The sequence below is a fragment of the Marmota flaviventris genome, chromosome 7 (assembly GCF_047511675.1).
Source record: "Marmota flaviventris isolate mMarFla1 chromosome 7, mMarFla1.hap1, whole genome shotgun sequence".
NCBI lineage: Eukaryota > Metazoa > Chordata > Mammalia > Rodentia > Sciuridae > Marmota > Marmota flaviventris.
Window position 1 is genome coordinate 124,004,367 of NC_092504.1, and position 18,756 is coordinate 124,023,122.

General features: G+C 41.1%; 1 protein-coding gene and 1 non-coding gene across 5 annotated transcripts in view; both read right to left on the bottom strand.

Moving 5' to 3' along the window:
• The window catches only part of Smad1 (SMAD family member 1), a 75,775-nt gene that overhangs the window by 17,046 nt on the left and 39,973 nt on the right, over positions 1 to 18,756 (bottom strand). For all 4 annotated transcript variants that reach the window (XM_027926623.2, XM_071614649.1, XM_071614650.1 and 1 more), the window contains exon 3: positions 102 to 359. In XM_027926623.2, coding sequence (XP_027782424.1) covers positions 102 to 359 — 258 coding nt within the window. The remainder of the gene's footprint in view (positions 1 to 101; positions 360 to 18,756) is intronic.
• On the bottom strand, positions 9,004 to 9,077 carry Trnaa-ugc (transfer RNA alanine (anticodon UGC)). The gene has a single exon. It is a non-coding gene; the product is annotated as a tRNA-Ala (tRNA).

An 18,756-nucleotide genomic window follows, 5' to 3' on the forward strand; every position in this document is an offset into this window, starting at 1 on the left:
TGTGAGTGGCACTGCAAAGCACCAGAGATTGGGCCCGGATGCTGCGGTGAAGCCCCCTCCCGCCAGGTCTCCCAGGTCTCCCTGGGACCACTCCATCCTACCTGGCATCTGGAAAGGGCTGCCCGGGTCTGAGCTGGTGGGAGAGTGAGGATAGGTGCTGCTGCTGCTTCCGGGAGAGTTCGGGTAACTGCTGTTGGGAGAATGAGGGAACGGGTGGCTGTTGGGCTGCTGGAAAGAATCTGGAAAAGTGGCGTTGAGTGGCATGTGAGGCTCATTCTGTCCCAGGTTCCGGAACTGAGCTAGGAGGCTGTGCTGAGGGTTATATTCGCTGTGTCTCGGAACCAGCACTGGAGGAAGAACTGGAAACAAGGAGAGGAAAAAAAGAGAAATAAAAATGAGAATTGTGAAGATCAATAAGCACCTCACTGTAAAGCTGTAACATTATCTGTAAGTAACAACAAATGATCTGAACCCGGCCCTGCTGCCAACTCAAAAGCACCATTCAAATGAAAAGCCACTGATGCTCAGGAACAAATATAGCCTCTTTAGACCCCCAGATGACATATGCCTGAGATCTGCAGCACAGACAAAATGCCCCAGGAAAGTTTGCAAAATACATTCTTTTAGGTTAAAAATTGTTAAGTTTCTCATTGTTAATTTTTCCACCCACTAAAAATCAAACACAATTAGGAATATGTCACCATTGACAAGTCCACTTCACAGCCCAGCTGATAAGGTGTTTATTGAATGATATGAATTATTCCCAAAGAATGTTTTAAATTGACACACGACTTGCTTTAAAATGAAAAGGAGATAAATGAAGTCAAGAAGGTAGATACAGTGGGCAAGAGAACATCCCAAGGCTGGTGAAGATGTCGATCACACAGGGAGCGATGCTCTGTCGGGCAGGTTCATGCTATGTCCCATCCCAGCAGCAGCACTCCATGAACACCTTTTCCTAAGGAGCTCAGTGACTTTTCCCAGCATTCCTTGGCACCACTTGGTAGGCCAAGGAGGACACAGGATGAACTGTACATTCTGCTAACTGAAAACTCAAGGTATGAAGGCCAAAAGGCAGGCACTTGGGAGAAGCAAAACAACTCCTGTCACTCCTAAAAGCCTCCTAAAAGCTCTATATAATACTAGGAACCCGAGGAGTTGAAAATCGGCATGTTCATCAACCTCTAGAAACCTCCAGGCAAAGCCGCTATCGATATAAGGGCAGGGGAATGGTCAGTTACAGAGCCTTGAGTAGGCTCCACCCTAAGTTTCCCACTTGGTCACCGGCTCCTCCTAATGACAAAGGCCTCTGGAAGTCCTCCTGCTCTTGTAGCCTCAATGGAGAGGATAAAACCCCATTTTCAAACTGCACGAGCCAAGAGACAAGATTTCAAATCTATTATTGTTGGTAGTTAAAACTCAATGTATTAAAGAAATAATACTTGGTGGCATTAGGAATTAAGTTGACTTTTGAGGCTTTCCAGGCAATCTGTCCATGATTTGTTTTATTTTCGGGGAAAATAAGCTCTTAATACTTGGATCATCACATATTTATGGGCTGAAAAAAATATTTTTTAAGTAAAAATAGGTTTTATAAGTATTAAAATTTCTCATGCTGTATCTTAAAATCCTATATAATCCTGTAGCAGATTTGTTGATTTCTCTATTATCTGTCCTTTAGGAACTAAGCTTTTGAGCATATTATAATTTTTAAAAAAAAATTTTAATAGCTCTGTGATGGAATCTGCCCAAACCAAGCCATTAAAAACCTGATTCTTTTCTCCTTCTACCTTTCAATATCATCTGAAGTACAAACTACTTTGCTTTATCAAACAAATTCCTAATAAATGCTTCCGCTATGCCAATAGAAACCTTACAAAATAAATACAATCTGTCAAACAGTCCAATACCTTTAAATTATCTTCTAGCTACAGTTTGTAACGATTTGCACTCTAACTCACCCTAACTCCTAAACCACTTCCCACAAATGCAGAACCAGGCTGCAATCTGAATCAATTCTCCATCTCCTCTACCTTTCAGAGATCATCCCCTGCCTGCCTATTTTAGCAGCTCTTATTCTGCCCAGGAGTCTTAGACTGAGGACTTCCTGTTCCTACTGCCTGCAGGCAGGGCAGCCAGGGGGGGAAGAATTAACCTTTGCCATAGCAAAGGACAACGTGTTTCTGTACCCCCAGCATGTGTTCCCACAGTAACCCTGTTGTGTGGCTACCTGCTCAGGCACGGAGCTGTCCTCAGCCACAGATGAGCTCCATCAGCTTTTGTAGATGACCTGGGAAGTGAACCACCAAGGACAGCAAGGCAGCATGCTGCAGAAGAACTTGACAAGAAAAATAACTATTTCCCTCACCTCTGTTTTGTTTTGGTGTGGTGCTAGGGACTGGACCCAGGGCATTGCACATGATAAACACGTGCTCTGCTGCTGAACTCCACCCGCAGGTCCTCACCTCCGATTATTAAGATGATTTTGTCATTGCTGGTACAGGACCTTTTAATAAACTCTAAGTAATGAATTACTAGAGATCTACAATGAGATGCACAGATCTTCGCATAAACAAAACATACACTGCTCCATCTGGCTTCTTCACCTGTGAGATCCATCTAACGTTGTATTCCATTTTATCACAGATATATTACAATATATTTGATGATATAATTATATCTTATGCCAAAGAAATTTTTTCCAGTTTGGAGTAATTATAATGAAGCTACTATGATTCCTTTATTTAACTTTTTAAAAAATAATTTCAAAGCTACAGAAAAATTACAAGAATAGTATAAACAACTCTTATATATCCTTTACTCAGATTCAACAGTTTTTAACATTACGCCACATGTGCTTCATTATTACATTCTCCTCCCTTATCCTTTCACAGGCACATGCACATATACTCTTTCTGAATTATCTGAAAGCAGGTAGCATATATCCCCTCAATTTCTAAAAAGAATATTAACTGTCACATATAAGGTTAACAAAATAGCTATTTTCAGTTTCATGCTACTAACATTTGAGTTGTTTCATAGACTCTCTCTCAATTTGGGTTTCTCCTCTATTTCTTTTTTTTTTTTCCATTTCTTTTTTTTTTTAAAAATATTTTCTTAGTTGTTAATGGACCTTTATTTTATTTATATGTGGTGCTGAGGATCGAAAACCAGTGCTACACATGTGCTAGACAAGTGCTCTATCACTGAGCTACAGCCCCAGCCCTCTCCTCTATTTTTTGATAATTAAACTCAGAGATTTCTGACTGAAATACTGCCTAGGTGATACTCCTCCCTTCTGAGGGTAAACATCCAAAAGCCACTGTGTCTGCTTATGATTGATGTGTTGTCTAATTCATCCACTGTCTACAGTTATAATTCTTCCTTTTGTAATTAATAAGAAAATCAGTGAAAAATACCTTAAGACTATGTAAATACCATTTCTCATGAAACTTTACCTCTATGTGAAGCATCCATTTTTGCTTGAATCAATTTTTGCTATAATGATTACAAAATGGTGTTATTTAACTCCATTATTCCTCGTCAAAATTCTAACATAAGCACTTTCCCTTCTTCCCCATTTACCTGCCCATCTATGACAATCAATCATCCACATGGAGTCAAGGATTCTTAGTCAATGGACTACCTATTTTGTCGTTCATATGGTCTTGGAATTGGCCATCAGGAGCCCATGTAAGCTGGTTTCTATGTCTTCTTAACATGCCAGAATTTTTTGAGATTTAATTTCTGGAATAAGATGTTCCAGACTTATCTTTCACCCTTCTCTCCAGCTCTAGAATTCCCAGTCCCTTTCAGTTAGGAATGGGATTTAGAAACCAAAATCTGGGCTCTGTGTTCTCTAAGTCTACCAGAGTCATACAGATTCTAGGGGTGTGTGGGCATCTGTGTCTTACAAATCCCAAGTTTTTACTGTTAGCTCCAAGTCCAATCCAACTACACAGGGTTTTGATTTGATTTCCTCCTTTAGTTCATATCAGTGTAGCCATATTTCAGTAACAAGCCTCAGCAACACCAATATTAATACATTTATGAAGAACATCCTCAATTCTAAAAGATACTTAAAATTTTTCAGAACAATTTTTCAGAATCATTATATTTATAATAATTTATAAACTAAACCTAAGATAAACTTGAGGCTTATTTTCTTTTTATGGAAAGTTTTTTTTTTTATGCATACAAAATACTTAAGACTTTGCTCCAATTCATTTACAATGTATTCCCCCCACACCCAGTGTTATTTTGTTAACTTGAAATTTTCTTTCTCTTCTTTTGGTGAGTTTATTTATTTGAATATGACGTTTGTTGCTGTTTTAAGAATTTTGTTTTGCAATCTTGATTTAACTTCATTTTTTAAATAAAAGAATGTTAACATGATTCTGAAAGTCAAATACTATAGTCCCTCTCCTGTGTCTTTTACTCAGTCCCCTATTCTAACCTCCTCATTTTTATTTTCAGGTTTATTCTTCCTGTGTTTCTTCTTGGGGGTGGGGGAAAGCAGATAAATGTCTGATTTTTTTTAAATTTCCTCTTTACTACTAACAAAGAAAGGTGGCCTACTGTTGTTATCTTCTGCACTTTTGCTTTTTCTACACCTGTTATGGTTTAGATGTGGTGTCTCCCAAAAGTTCACATGTGAGACAATGCAAGAAGGTTCAGAGAAGAAATAATGTGGTTATAGCCTTAACCTCATCAGTGAATTAATCCCTGATAGGATTACCTGGGTGGTAGCTGGAGGCAGGTGGGGTGTAGCTGGAGGAAGTCTTCACTGGGGGCATGGCTACGGGGTATATATTTGTATCTGTCAAGTGGAGACCTCTGTCTCTGCTTCCTAATCACTATGTAAGCTGGTTCCCTCTGCCATATTCTTCCACCATGATGTTCAATCTCATCTCGAGCCCCAAGGAATGAAGCCAGCTGCCTATGAACTAAGACCTCTGACACTGAGACCTCAAAAAACTTTTCCTCCCCTAAAATTGTTCTGGTCAGATCCTTTAGTCCCAGCAGCAAAAAAGCTGACTAAAACCACATTCTAGTAATAACTTCATGTTATAGAGATCTTCCTCATTTGTTTTGAAGTCCATCATCAGTTTGTTGAGCCCGTCTCCCATGCCCGGGTGTATTAAGTGGTTCCCATTATTTTACCTGTAAGGCTGCACTGACTTCGAGTATGTGCGTGCTCCTAAATTCCCACAGGGGGAGATGCCGGGTGAAGGGTAAACGCACATGTGACTGTGACTGTTCAGCACCCCTTGTAGGGTTGTCATTTCCCACCGCCACCAGTTATGCATGAGCATCTTTCCCCTACCATTTTCCAGAGACTCGGTCAAGCTTTGGATGCTTTCGACAATCTGGTGGGTGAAACATGTTTTCTAGGTGCACTTTTAATTTACATTTCTTATTGTAAGAGATTATTATCTCTTCATATATTCTGGAAGAGTGTTTTTATATCTTCTGTCAAGTGTCTGCTTATGCCTTTTTGCCTGTTTTGGATTTTTTTTCACCCTTCATTTAAAAAATATGTGTCTATTCACTAGATTGTCCACATTAGCCTATACCTCATGTTGCAGGTATTTCACACCTGTCACAGGTCTTTTGATTTTTCTTATATGCCAATGTTTTTAATTTTTTGTTAGTCAAATATGTATTTCATTGCATGTGAGCATCTGCGTCATATAGTCATTTATACCCATACTACAAGGAGGAATTCATCTAGGCATTCTTGGGTGCACATAAAGTTTCAGGGGTTTTTTGTTTGCTTGTTTGTTTTTAAGATTTAAGTTTGATTTTACTTGTGAAGAATCCAATTTTACCTTTTTCTAAATAGTTAGCCAGTTACTCACTTATTGAAAGGCTCGTCCTTTGTCTTACTAATGGGAAACACCACTTTTCTCATAATTTCTACATGTTTGGGTCCCTTTTAAGATATTTCTTTATACTTCATTCTCATCTGCTCTGTGCCCAGTATGACTGTTTCAATTACAGCTGTTCTGGTCTCTGACAGGGATAACCTCTCTCACAATTCCTGTTCAGTGTTTTATTTGTAGGCTTATTTTTCCACCTGACTTTTATTATTTACCTCCTGAAAAATGTTATTGATATTTTCATGTTACTTTTATAGTCTATTATCTGCCTGGATTATTGGTACTTTTACTGGGATCGTGTTATCTTCATAATCTGACAGCAAAAATCAACATCTTGAGCATGGTAAAAGGCCTATTCAAGAACTAGGAAGTTCTGCTGGATTCTACTGTTGTGCCTTTTGTGTTCCATAGATACCATCTGTATTAGTTTGCTAAGGCTGGTATAACAAAAGCACCAGTCTGGAGCCTTCAACAACAAGTTTTTTTTTCTCCCTGTTCTGGAGACTGAAAGTCTAAGATGAAGGTATTGGCAGGTTGGTTTCACCTGAGGCCTGCTGATGGCCATCTTCTCAGAGTGTACTCAAATAGCCTTTTTTTCTGGTATTTCTCTGCATGTCCTAAACCTCCTTCTTATGAGAAAACTAGACAGATTACATTACAGCTTTCCCCTCATAACCTCATTTTTACTTAACCTTCCTTAAAGACCCTATCTCAAAAAATAGTCACATTATGTGGCACTTGGGGCTTGGGCTTCAAAATGAATTTTGGAGGAGTAAACCATTCAGTCCATCACGCCATACACTGGATTTATTCATTCCTTTTTAAATTTACTAAGCACTTTATATTTTCTGCTATTTTTAAAAGGGTTTCTCCATTACATCTTCTAAATAGTAATTATATATACAAAGGTTATTGAGATTTTCATGTTACTTTTATAGTCTACTATCTGACTGGATTATCTTGCTGAGTTATTTTTATCATCTACTTTTATAGAGATGTTCAGGTGCATAGATCGTGTCAACTGACAAAGGGACAGCTTAATTTTTTTCCTTTCCATTGTTTTCTCTTGTCTGGTTGCATTGACTAATCGTGTCAGCAGAATGTTAAAAAGCAGCCAAGGGAGCAAAAACTTTCCTGACTTATCTTGACCTTGGTGGGACGCTGAAGTGTTTCCTCCTCAAAAAGATGCTGACTTTAGGATGGAGGTGTATCTACCCATTCCTAAAGTTGAGTGTTTTTAATTAGGAATGACTGTTGAATTTTGGCCAAAGGCTTTTTTAGCATTTCTGCCACACTCGTATTTTTCTTCTTTGACGTACTAATACAGTCCCCTCACCCCTGGCATAACAACTGCTTGGTCATCATATACTATTTTCCTAATATTAGAGTCTGATCACAATAGTTTATTTAGGATTCTTACATAAATATGAATAAGTGACACTGGTCTGTGTTCCTGTGTGCTACCTCTACTGGGTGCTGGTGTCGACATGATGTCTGCTGCATCAGTGTCTGTAAGCTCTGAAGCAGTGTGTTTCCGGACAGTCTCCCCATGTTCAGTTGACTGCCTCTGTGAGGCCAACTGGGCTTGGTGCTTTTATGTGGACCAGTTCCTAGATAACTTTCGGTATTCCTCTATGAAAATAAATTTGTTTTAGCTATCTCTACTAAGATAAGTTTTATAAAACTTATCAATTTCTCCTTGGTTTCCCAATTTATTTGCATGCAAATATGAAACAAAATCTTAAAAAAGTTTTTTTTCCTTCTATACAAATAACTGTTCCCCACTTGTTTCTTATTTTTTATTGGTTAAATTATCTGGTCCCTGGTATATTTTTGTTTCTTCTTCAAAGCAGGGTTTGGATTTGATCTGTGCCCCCTCCCCAATCTGTACCTCAATTTTGTATTTTGTTTTGTTTTTTTAATCTCATCATCCCTGAACTTGCTTTGATTTACTTTGATGTTCCTGTCCTGCCTTTCTGATTGGGAATGCAAAACTCATTTTTACTCTTTCACTTCTACTAATAGAGGTTATGAATTTCCTTTTTATCATTTATTTAAATGTATCCCACTGACACCAATCTATAGGTTTTTGCAGAAATAACAATTTTTTGTTTATATCTTCTCATTCACCTACAAGTCATTTAATGGAAAAGTTTTTAAATTCTCAGGTGGGGGATGGAGGTAAAGCTCAGTGAGAGAGCACCTGCCTAGCATGCATGAGGCCCTGGTCTCGATCCCCTGCACAACGAAAACATAAAACCCCAGGCAGAGTAGCTATGTACTTTTACAATAGCACTGTAATAAGAATGTTGGTTTTATTATTTCTACTTTATGGAACTTGACATTTTGTGACCTACAATATAATATAATACATTGTCTGAATTTTGTATTTCCCCAAATGCTTATTTAAGGATATTTATTTTGAAGTACTATTTTGCACTTAACAAATTCAAGCCACGGACCTGAAGGAAATCACATATCTGATAAAGGACTTGTGTGTCCTGAATACATAAGAACCCCAAAAAGTTATTCATAAAGACTAAAAATCCAATTTAAAATTAGGCAATCAATTTCAACAGTCGCTTCATTAATGAAGATGTACCTCCAAAATATGCTTAGTGAAATAAACCAGACTCAATACCAATAATCTGTGATTTCACTATGTGAACAGGCAAATTCACCAAGGCAGAAAGTAGAACAGAGGTTATCAGAGGACAGGGATAATGGGAAGGGGGAAGAATTGTTTTATGATATGGAGTTTTCACTGAAAACTAAAATGAAATGAAAAAAATGCTGGATTTGGGTAGCAGGAATGGTTATGCAATATTGTGAATGCATTTAATGCCACCAAAGTATATGTTTGCAAAGTATATACTTAGCTATATCCCCAGCCCCCATACCTAGATATGGTTAAGATGATAAGTATTTTATGTTTATCTTATCATGCTAACATTTACTTTTTAAATCAAAAGTGCTGGCATGGGTGTTGAACAAAAGGGATTCTAATACACTGCTGGTGGGAATATTAAATGGTTGTCAGACAATATTTTGGCAGTTTCTTAATAAACATGAAACTTCTATATGACCCACAATCTCATACCTAGATTTTTTTTTTTTTTTTTTTGGGTGCTGGGAATTGAACCCAGGGCCTTGTGCATGCAAGGCAAACACTCTACCAACTGAGCTATATCCCCAGCCCCCATACTAGATGTTTTATGCACGTAAAATCAAAACATTCCACACAAAGACATGTATGTTTTATTTGTAATAGTCAAAAACTAGGAACAAACCAAGTGTTCATCAATGGCTCAATAACTAAACAAATCACAGTTTATCCATACATTGGGATACTGTTCAGCAATAAGAAGGGATGAAACATTGCTTCACATGACAACATGTATAAATGTCAATTATGTTGAAACAAGGCAGACAGAAAAGGGGTATCTGATATATATTCCACACATACAAAATCTAGCATAGGCAATTCTGTATAGTAACAGAAAGTGGTCATTGCCAAAGAAGAGGATGGGCGCCCAGCAGGGTGTTACAGGCAATGCCTATGTTCACGCTCTTGTGCCGATGTCTGCACGGGTTCTTAGGTCAAACACAATCAAACTGTATGTTCTAAAATACGTACTGTTTGTTCTACACCAATTCTGTTTCTCAAGAAAGGTATTCAAAAAATAAATGTGAAGAAGCGATTTTAAATTGTCCTACGCCAATTTTTTAAAGAGCTAAAATTTTGCTACTGTCTACTCCTTTTCTACCCCCATCTTTAAGATCTGAGAATCGTTACTCTGGGCTCTCGACACTACTACATTCCCAACTAAATCAGTTTTATTCTCCTGTCTCTATCACTGTCCCATAGACACAGCATTATACTGAAAATCAACTGAAGACACTGAAGTAAAGAGCTACGGGGTGGTGGTAACAGTTCAGACACACACTGTCTTGTAATACGAGACACCAAGTTCAAAAGCCAAGTGCAAGGTAAAAAAATAAATGGATACCCTACACACTCTTTGCAAAGGACTTTTCTATCAAATCTCTCTTAAGTTCAAAGAGTGGCAATCAGCACTTGAAATCCACTCTATAATCACTCTCAGAATCGTCTGCAACATTTTTCCACCGTTTCTTAACATTTTTCAGGGTGGTAAACCTCAGCGACAGGGAAAGTGAATTCATCTAGAGTCCAAGCAGCTCCATTGGAATAGTGAAATTTTGCTTTAGCTTACTAATTCATATACATAGGTTCTACTCCTTAAAAGTTATCAAATGTAAAGTAACATCTTAAATAACTAACAACAAACTGACGCTGGAACTCCAGGAAAATGTGCATGTTACTTTTATTCTGAGTGCCCAGTGTGGCACAAGGGGCTGGGTGGGTGCTAGCACCCTAGTTTGAATGTGATTGTCTATTCACCAAGTGTCACATACTATTCTAACAAAGTTATAAATTTCTCAGAAAAAGATAAAAGATAAAACTACCCTAGAAACAAGGACACCTATTAGAAGTGAGGAGACAATGTACCAAATTGATGTTCAGGGGATAACTAAGTCCCACAAGGATCACATTGATGTTGCTACCACAATAATTATCTACGAGTACAAAACACACTGAGCACAGGGCACCATGCTGCAGACTGGAGTGCTGAGAGAGGCAACTTCCTCCCCTGAGGCCACACAAAAAGGGTCAAAACCAGGCTTCAGGGGAAGGCAATGGTGCTCTTCAACAGGAGTCTCCAGGAGACTTAGGGGACCAAGAACAGGACCTGTCTTTGGGATCTCAGCATTGTTATGTTCTTTGTGGTCTGTTTAAGAATGGATGATTAGAATAAATTCCAGAATGTTTCTGGACAAATTAAAGTTAAGGTCACTCATTTTGCAGGAAAAAAGTCCAGCCTAATTTAATGAGTTCCATTATGACAAGTACCTATCTCCCTGATGCTGCATGATACAGAAATCAAAGAAATAGAAATCTGATTTGTGTCATTTGAAGACATTTTATAAGTAGGATGTTTGTCTGGGGCAGTCCCAATTTGTACCTATTATCTGGATTCATTAGTAATAGGGGACCCCTGTCAATACCAAAAGTGCCCAACTTGGACAATAAACAATATGGTCATCTGAAATATAAGCAATAATGGATGAAATTCAGGAAAGAAATGGATCTGGAAGAGCTGTCAGCCTAGGAAGAAGTATTAGAGTGTTGGAGAAGGGCACCTGGGAGCTAGGCAGGCTGGGCTACCAGGCCAGGCACCTCTTCCTGGTGAAATTCTGAAGGGCGGGCGATGCTGCGGCTCTCCTGGGCAACCCCTTTCCCCCACACTGCTCCTTTCATTTTGGCAATATATCTGTTTTCTGTTGTGGGGAAAGAAGAAACATCCAGACTATCCATGTTGAAGCACTCTCGTTGTGCAGCTCTCAGTTCCTGGGTGAGAGATTAACCAACCTACAGAATCAGGATTGCCAACTAGGCCTGACTCGGGCAGAACTAGGAAAGCGGCGAGGTGCGGAACACCTGCTCATGCTACCTCTTTCTGCATCTCAGGCTACTCCTATCTTATGGGAAACAGACATAGGGAGGCAAAGACTTTCCTGGGAACCATTTTCAGCTTCTTAGAGCACTATCATCGTAGTGCGATGAGGCCCCACCTGGTACCTCCAAGAATGGGGCTTCCCTTTTAGGAAAGGCTGGTTAATTTGAATTTCAAGAATCTTCTCCAAAAACACAATGTGATGTTGAAACACCTTTCTTCTTAAGTCATTTAAAATCTGATTATGTGTACAGGTCCTATATTCTAGGCACTCTAACCCTGGTAAATCCTGACCTGGCCTCACTAGTTCCCTCTCAAGTGTATTGTGAAAAAGGTGCCCAGTGACCCACCCTCCCCCACCCCCACCTCCCCTCCACTGGCCTGAAAATCCGTCTAAGAGGGGGCTGCTGGCTTCACTCCTTTCCCTGCCCTCTCAGGAGGGAGGTCAGATTTCTGCCCGTTCTCAGTGACGTAACTGCTTTTTAAACTGTGCATCTCTTTTGGTTAAAAAACAGAATCCCCTTTTCCAGTCAACAGGCACCAAACTAAGAACACAGGAAGCGGAAGTTTTGGGAGACCTTTGTGATCTGCGGTGGACTCAGCTCTTCCGCGTTGCCAAGGGGCGTGGGAAAGGAATGAAGAGGACCAGCTGAACTCTAAGGAGGGGCTGGACGCTGGAGCCCGCCTGACTCTGGATTCCAGCCTGGTCAAGATGTAAGTGCAGCTTGAGATTCTGTCACCAGGTGGAAACTAAGTAGTCTAGTCGGCTAGTTTAGTCTAAATCTGACAATGCCCACCTGGGCTGGGACCCACCAACTGCTTTGGAGGAGCAGCCCCACCCCTGTTCTCATTAACACACGAGAGAGTTGCCCTGAGGCGGAGGCCAGGCCTTGCCTGTGTTTGTTCTCAGCCACATGATGGCAAACAGGCTACCTGCCACCCGGCAGTACATGAATGTTCCCTGGCTCCACAGGGTTAGAGAAGGCATTTAGTTGTGAACTGACACACCTGGGTTCTAGTCCTGCCAGGACAATAACTACCTTTGTGACTCTGAGCAAGTCACCCAACTTCTGTGGGTTTCAATTTCCTCATGCAGAAAGAACAAGGGGCTTGCTCCAAGGGCCTTCCCATGTTAAATTCCACATGTCTTCTGGCTCAAGGGAACGCTGCTTTGTGTACACCTGGAGCTCCACTGAGTCCAGACCTTGGTCCCAGATGGCATTTCTGGATACTTTGATGAGGTCACCTGAGAGCAAAAAGGTGGTCCCGGGCTAACGGAAGAATGGTTCGAGAGCCAGTCCAGCAGCAGCAATCCTCCTGCAAAGGGGGCAGTGAGTTGTCAAAGTGGCTGTGCCCAATGCACTGTCCTCCTTAGACAGAAGTCCCAACAGTGTGTGTTCTGTAGACAGAAGTTTCCCACAGGAAGTGGTGCAGAGGGTAAGGCCACCTAAAAGCTAACAGTATTCTCGTTATGAAATAAAATCCCTCACCTCAAAATCCCCTTTGGGGATTCTGAAGAAATGAAGAAACTGAAGAAATGATCCATAGCACCTTGATCAAGTTTCCATGAAAATATAGAATAGCCGGAATCCCTGCATGGTGGCATCTGTTTTTTTGTTTTTGTTTTTGTTTTTTGCTTCTTGGTAGTGAGCTGAGGGCAGGCTGGGTTTGACAGAAGCTTTGCTGAGCACTGCAGTCACTGTGAAAGACGGAAGGCAGACACTGCCCCTGCCTCCAGGAAGTTCCCACAGGGCTGAGTCCTTAGGAGGGTCCTCTGCATTTTACAGCTGAGGAGGCGCTCAGCCTAGACAGTCTTGCAACTTAGGACACACTGCTGCGGACTAGAGGCCAGGATTTGAATACAGGTCTACTGGTCAGCACCAGACCACACTAAGTCCTACAAAACTGAAGAGCAGTGAAAGCCATTTTTACGATTCTCTTTCCATTCTTCTGTGTGGTTCTTTTGGGGAAACATGTTTTTAAAAGAAAGACAGTTTTTGCCTAAAGATGGCAAAACTGTAGTGTCTACCTGCTAGGAATCCACTAATGACTCCTAAGTAAGAATATGTTAGTGGAAGACAGGTATGCAAACGACTAAATAGAGAAATGAGTTACTGTCAGCAACATTATCAAGCTTAAAACAAAAATTAAATGTACTTTAAAAAGGCCTGATTTTAACTCCTGAGAACTCAACTTTGTAGCTATGTCATGCCCATGATTCTCTTTAGTATACCATGGGTGATGTCCTTGAAACGTGCCACCCATCTATGAGAACTTGAGCCTATAGTACGTGCACAAGACTTGTGACCCAGCTGAGGTTCCTGCTGCAACCTACGTTCTGGGGGAGCATCACACTCTTCCCCCACCTACCCCTGGCCTCTGCAGTTTCCTTTGCTAGTTGTGCTTCTGCTCTTTGCTCACCTAAGTCTCAGCTCGGACATCTTTTCTTTTATAGTGCTCTTCCTGGTCTTACTCTCCACCCGCAGCAGAAACAAATTCCTCTTTGTGCCCCCTCAGGTTTAACAGATTTCCATCTTAGGACCTGCAACATTTCATTGCTAATTTGACTACCTCGTCTTGTAGACCATAATGCCCTTGACGGTAGAACTGGTTTTCTTTCTTTTGATTCATCCAGTATCTGACATGTAATAGGTCCTTAATAAGTATTTTTTCAATTAATATGTTAGTGAATGATGTTACTGTTACTGGCATGTGTATTGTCAGCTGGCTAATACAGACCAGTCTTTTTCAAAGAACAGATCTCTGACTCCCTGCACTTGAATTAATTAATTTGCAAGATACTTCTTTTTTTTTTTTTTTTTTGGTACTGGGGATTGAACCCAGGGGCATGCACCCACTGAGCCACATCCTCAGCCTATTTTGTATTTTTTTAAAATTTAGAGACAGGGTCTGAGTTGCTTAGTGCCTTGCTGTTACTGAGGTTGGCTTTGAACTCACAATCCTTCTGCCTGCCTCTGGAGCCACTGGGATTACAGGTGTGAGCCACTGCGCCCCCCGAAGATACTTCTTTTAAAAGGTGGACTCATTACAGATATGATAAATCAGAACCAGCCCGGGTGAAGGAAGATGAGGGGCTACTGTGTGTACTAGCACCAGAGGCTCAGGTTTCCTGCCCTATCCATGGCTCTAACTCTTGCATAATGAGAACTTCCATTTTCTCACTTTACACTAAGACTACAGGATGTCAACTGTGATTCCTGGACAACACACTGATTTAAACTGGAGGATATGGAAGCAGGGTGTGGTGACACACATCTGTACTGGAGAGGCTAAGGAAAGAAGGTTACAAGTTTGAAGTCAACCTGGGCAACTTTTTATCTCAAAATAAAAAAGGTTGGGAATGTAGCTCAGAGACAGAGGGCCCCTGGGTTCACTCTCCAGTACTTCCAACAACAAAAATCAGAATGAAGTGGAAAAGTCTGACACGGCTTTGCATGAAGCTGACAGAAGATTTTGTAGTGTCCAGTTTTACCCTGGTCACCCAGCACAGCATCATGGAAGAAGAACTGGCTCTGGATCCAGAGAGCTCAGGCTCTGAGCTAATGACTTTGGACAGCACAAGTTCCTGCCCAGTTTCCACACGGGGATAAGGAAAGCGTCCCTGGGACCTGCACCCTGAGGATCAGGAGGACCGCTCACAGCAGTCTCTCAAAGCCAGCTCCCTCTCAGCCCTGCTCTTCCTGCTCTCACCCCAGCATCCTTTCCCTTAGCTTCCACAGCACAGGTGCCAGGTTATCAATGACTGCGGAAGTTCTTTAGAGGTTAAAACAACAACAACAAAAAACTTCTGGGTATAAGCAAAAAAAATAAAAAAGAGGGGGTGGGGGTGGGGTGGGGACTCCTTCACAGGGAATGAGGCATACAACAGAGAGTGGGTTTTAGTTTCAGATTTCCAAACTGGGAAATTCTGCTCAATTATGTACTGACCAATTAATGGGGGCAATTTACTATGGTAAGCACTCAGTAAGGGCTAATTACTACCTCACTTTTATTACTAAAATGGGAATAACAGTATTTGTCCCAGACTTTCTTTTAACATTTACATGGTGCTTATCTATGCCAAGTGTGGTATCAAGCTGTACCCAAGGCTAACATATTTAATCCTCATAACAACTCTGCTCCTAGGCATGTTACCTTGTGGAAATCGAGGTACAGTGAGATGAAGTAACTTGCCCAAGAATATATTATCCAATAGCCAGTGGAGACAGGATCCGCTATGGGCAAAAAGCCCCACATCCCACAGCACCACGGTGGGTGTGAGCATAGACACAGGTTAGCTGGAAGGAAGTTCTGAGCCTTGGTAAGCACTAGTGAAGAACTGTCAAGGCCACACAAAGCAGTTGGCCTGGCTGCCTAATCACCCATTGATATGTAAATGACAATGCCCAGGCGTCACACCAGGCAGCTTTGCTTAATTTGTAATTGCAGCTGAATTAATTATATTCAGCTCATTCTGAGCTCAAATTTGATTCTGTTAAATATGTTCTATGGATCAGAGACACTTATTACCTGATGGTGACTGACCAACAGGAAATAAAGACAAATAAAGCTCTGTAAACATCTGATATACAGGTATGGCTGCCCTCAATTTACCATCATCAACCCAGGGCAGGCACGTACAGCAGATCACACCCGGTACCAGGGCGGACTTCAGAGGCAGATTAAAGTGGGGAAACCACTTCTTTAGAGAAGCAGGCCAATGTGGTGGTTAAGCAGCATGGATTCTGGCGTCAGACTTTGATTTGAACCCTGGCTCTCCAGTTTTAAGCCATGTGACAATTTCCACCAACTCTGCAGTTCAGCTGCCTTGTTGGTACCAACTTTCTACAGTTCTGGTCAGGATTCAATGGCACTGTGAATGAAATGGCAACACAGTGCCACCACACGTAAACACAAAAACAGCTGGGTTAACTGTGCTCCACTATTTTTATTGCAATGGCTGCCATTAATTTTCTGACATTTGCTTAGTGGAGACTTGCTCACTCACGTTACAATTTCGTTCTTTTTTTTTTTTTTTTTTTTTTTTAAGAGAGAGAGAGAGAGAGAGAGAGAGGGAGGGAGAGAATTTTAATATTTATTTTTTAGTTTTCGGCGGACACAACATCTTTGTATGTGGTGCTGAGGATTGAACCCGGGCCGCACGCATGCCAGGCGAGCGCGCTACCGCTTGAGCCACATCCCCAGCCCACAGTTTCGTTCTTATTCTAAGGAAGATATACAGAGAGGCCATGTTCCTTGTCCTGTTTCAGGCACAGCATGTTTCCAGAGTGCATTAAGTACCTGGGGCCTATTTAACTGTGTGGTCCTCACCACAACCCGGGAAAGGGACACAACATCACTCTCCCACTTCATGGGTCAGCAAACAAAAGCCCAAAGAGGACGAGTGACTGGCTCAAGGTTAAAGTCACCAAATGCCAAAACTGAACCACGGCCTTTTAATCCTCCTTTCTCTCTTTTCATATTTTGACCCTACTACTAAAAGGAAATCAATATCTACTGTAACTGGCCTCATCTATCCTACATTTCTTCAAGAACTCCACTCCACATTCGTAGAGGGTAATCAGCCCTCGTCCTGGTCAACAGGGTTCTCAGATTCCTGTCCCAGCCACCACCAGTGATCTACTCTGTCCTTAATTATTCTGCTGATCAAACCATCTCAGATTTGGCCAGGGACCACTCCTTCGAGCTGGCCCCAGGGACTGCATGACAGGCTCCCATCAGCTGTCTCTAAAATCCCTCACTTTAAATTTAGCTGTTCTTTTCCCTATTTAAAAGCAATTGGTTTTATATTTCAAAAGCATTTATCCACAACCATTTCCTAACTTGACTACTTTACTTAAATATCTGTCCAGTATACCACCATCCACTGGGGAAACTTTCCAGGTGCTCACAGAAAAAAACATCACTGACTACTACAAAGCTGGCTGTCTACAGATAAGACCTGTTTCGGTCTTACGGTGTTTCAAGAAAGCACTAGTACACAGGGCCCACACACATATCAATTATGTAATTGAAACAGGACATATGTGTATGTATGTCTGCATATATGTGTATATATATTTTATATATATATATATATATATATATATGGAGAGAGAACAGGACATATATCCTTTATGTTGATAGAGAAATGAAGAAAAAACTATACAAGGCCAATTTCACTGTTATTTTTATATACATATTTTTATATATTTTATATAAACATATATGCATGTACATTTAATTTTAATTTATAAGAAGCTGCCCAAACACCCCTCATAAAGTCTTACTCTTCTTTTGCCTTATTCCAAGCGCAGATTCCATACAGGTGAGCAGATAATAAAGTATCGAAGGTGTCGTGTGACTACAGGCACCAGGCTGCCACCTCCTAGCACATGGGTGGGTTCTTGTGAGAGTGAACTAAGAAACGCAGTATCTCCTACAAAGTTGTCCTAGCTGAGGCAGTGGTGCAGCAGAAAATAAACCTGAGCTGCCATCAAATCTGCTCAGATTCCAGAGCATGGAAGTACCATTTCAAGAACTGGGGGGAAAACTGCCAGTCCTTCACTGGCCTAAATCTTTTAATTTAAACCAGAGAATGCATTTCCAGACTCTCTTTTATTGGAGGAAGTTATGGTTACTTCTGGCTCACAGCAGTTGGATGACCTCAGAACTGCCCTGGAGTTTTGCAGTCAGGCTTCAGGGCTAAAGGTCACAGGAGGGCGATGAAGACTGGGAGGGATGAATGGGGCAAGCAGCAAGGTCTTCAGCCCACCTCCCATACAAGAGGAAGAGCTACTAAACAAGGACTCCAGTCCAGGCCAAGCGCAGGGGAAGCGAGCCTGTGGTTTTTCAAACTAGTCAACACCATGATCTAACAACTGTACTAATCCCTAGCTAGGCTGGCAAATCTACAGAACTGGGGATTCTTCAAACCCACTTTGCTTTGTCACATAGTGCTCATGGGATCTGTCCCCCAGCTATGCTTTTTAAAATTAATATCCTCGTTTTACTTCCCTTTTTCTTTCCCAAACAAATCTCATTTTCCCCCAAATCTGGGCAAAGGACTGCTGATTTGGCAACTGATGATTATTAGTAATGATTCTCTGAGTCTTTGAAAAATGGGAAGGTGGTAGGCCATACATTTGGGGGGAAAAAGTCTCTAGTCTTTTCTGAGCCTTTTGAAACCCAGTACACCAAGAAGGCTGAAAGTAAAACCAATATAAGCAGTCTGAGATCATTACATAAGAAAACACCCCATTTATTTCTTTCCCTTTTGCAAGTGTCCATCAAGGTCACAGGGCACTCCTCACTTGAGGTAAGTCACCTGTGACTCC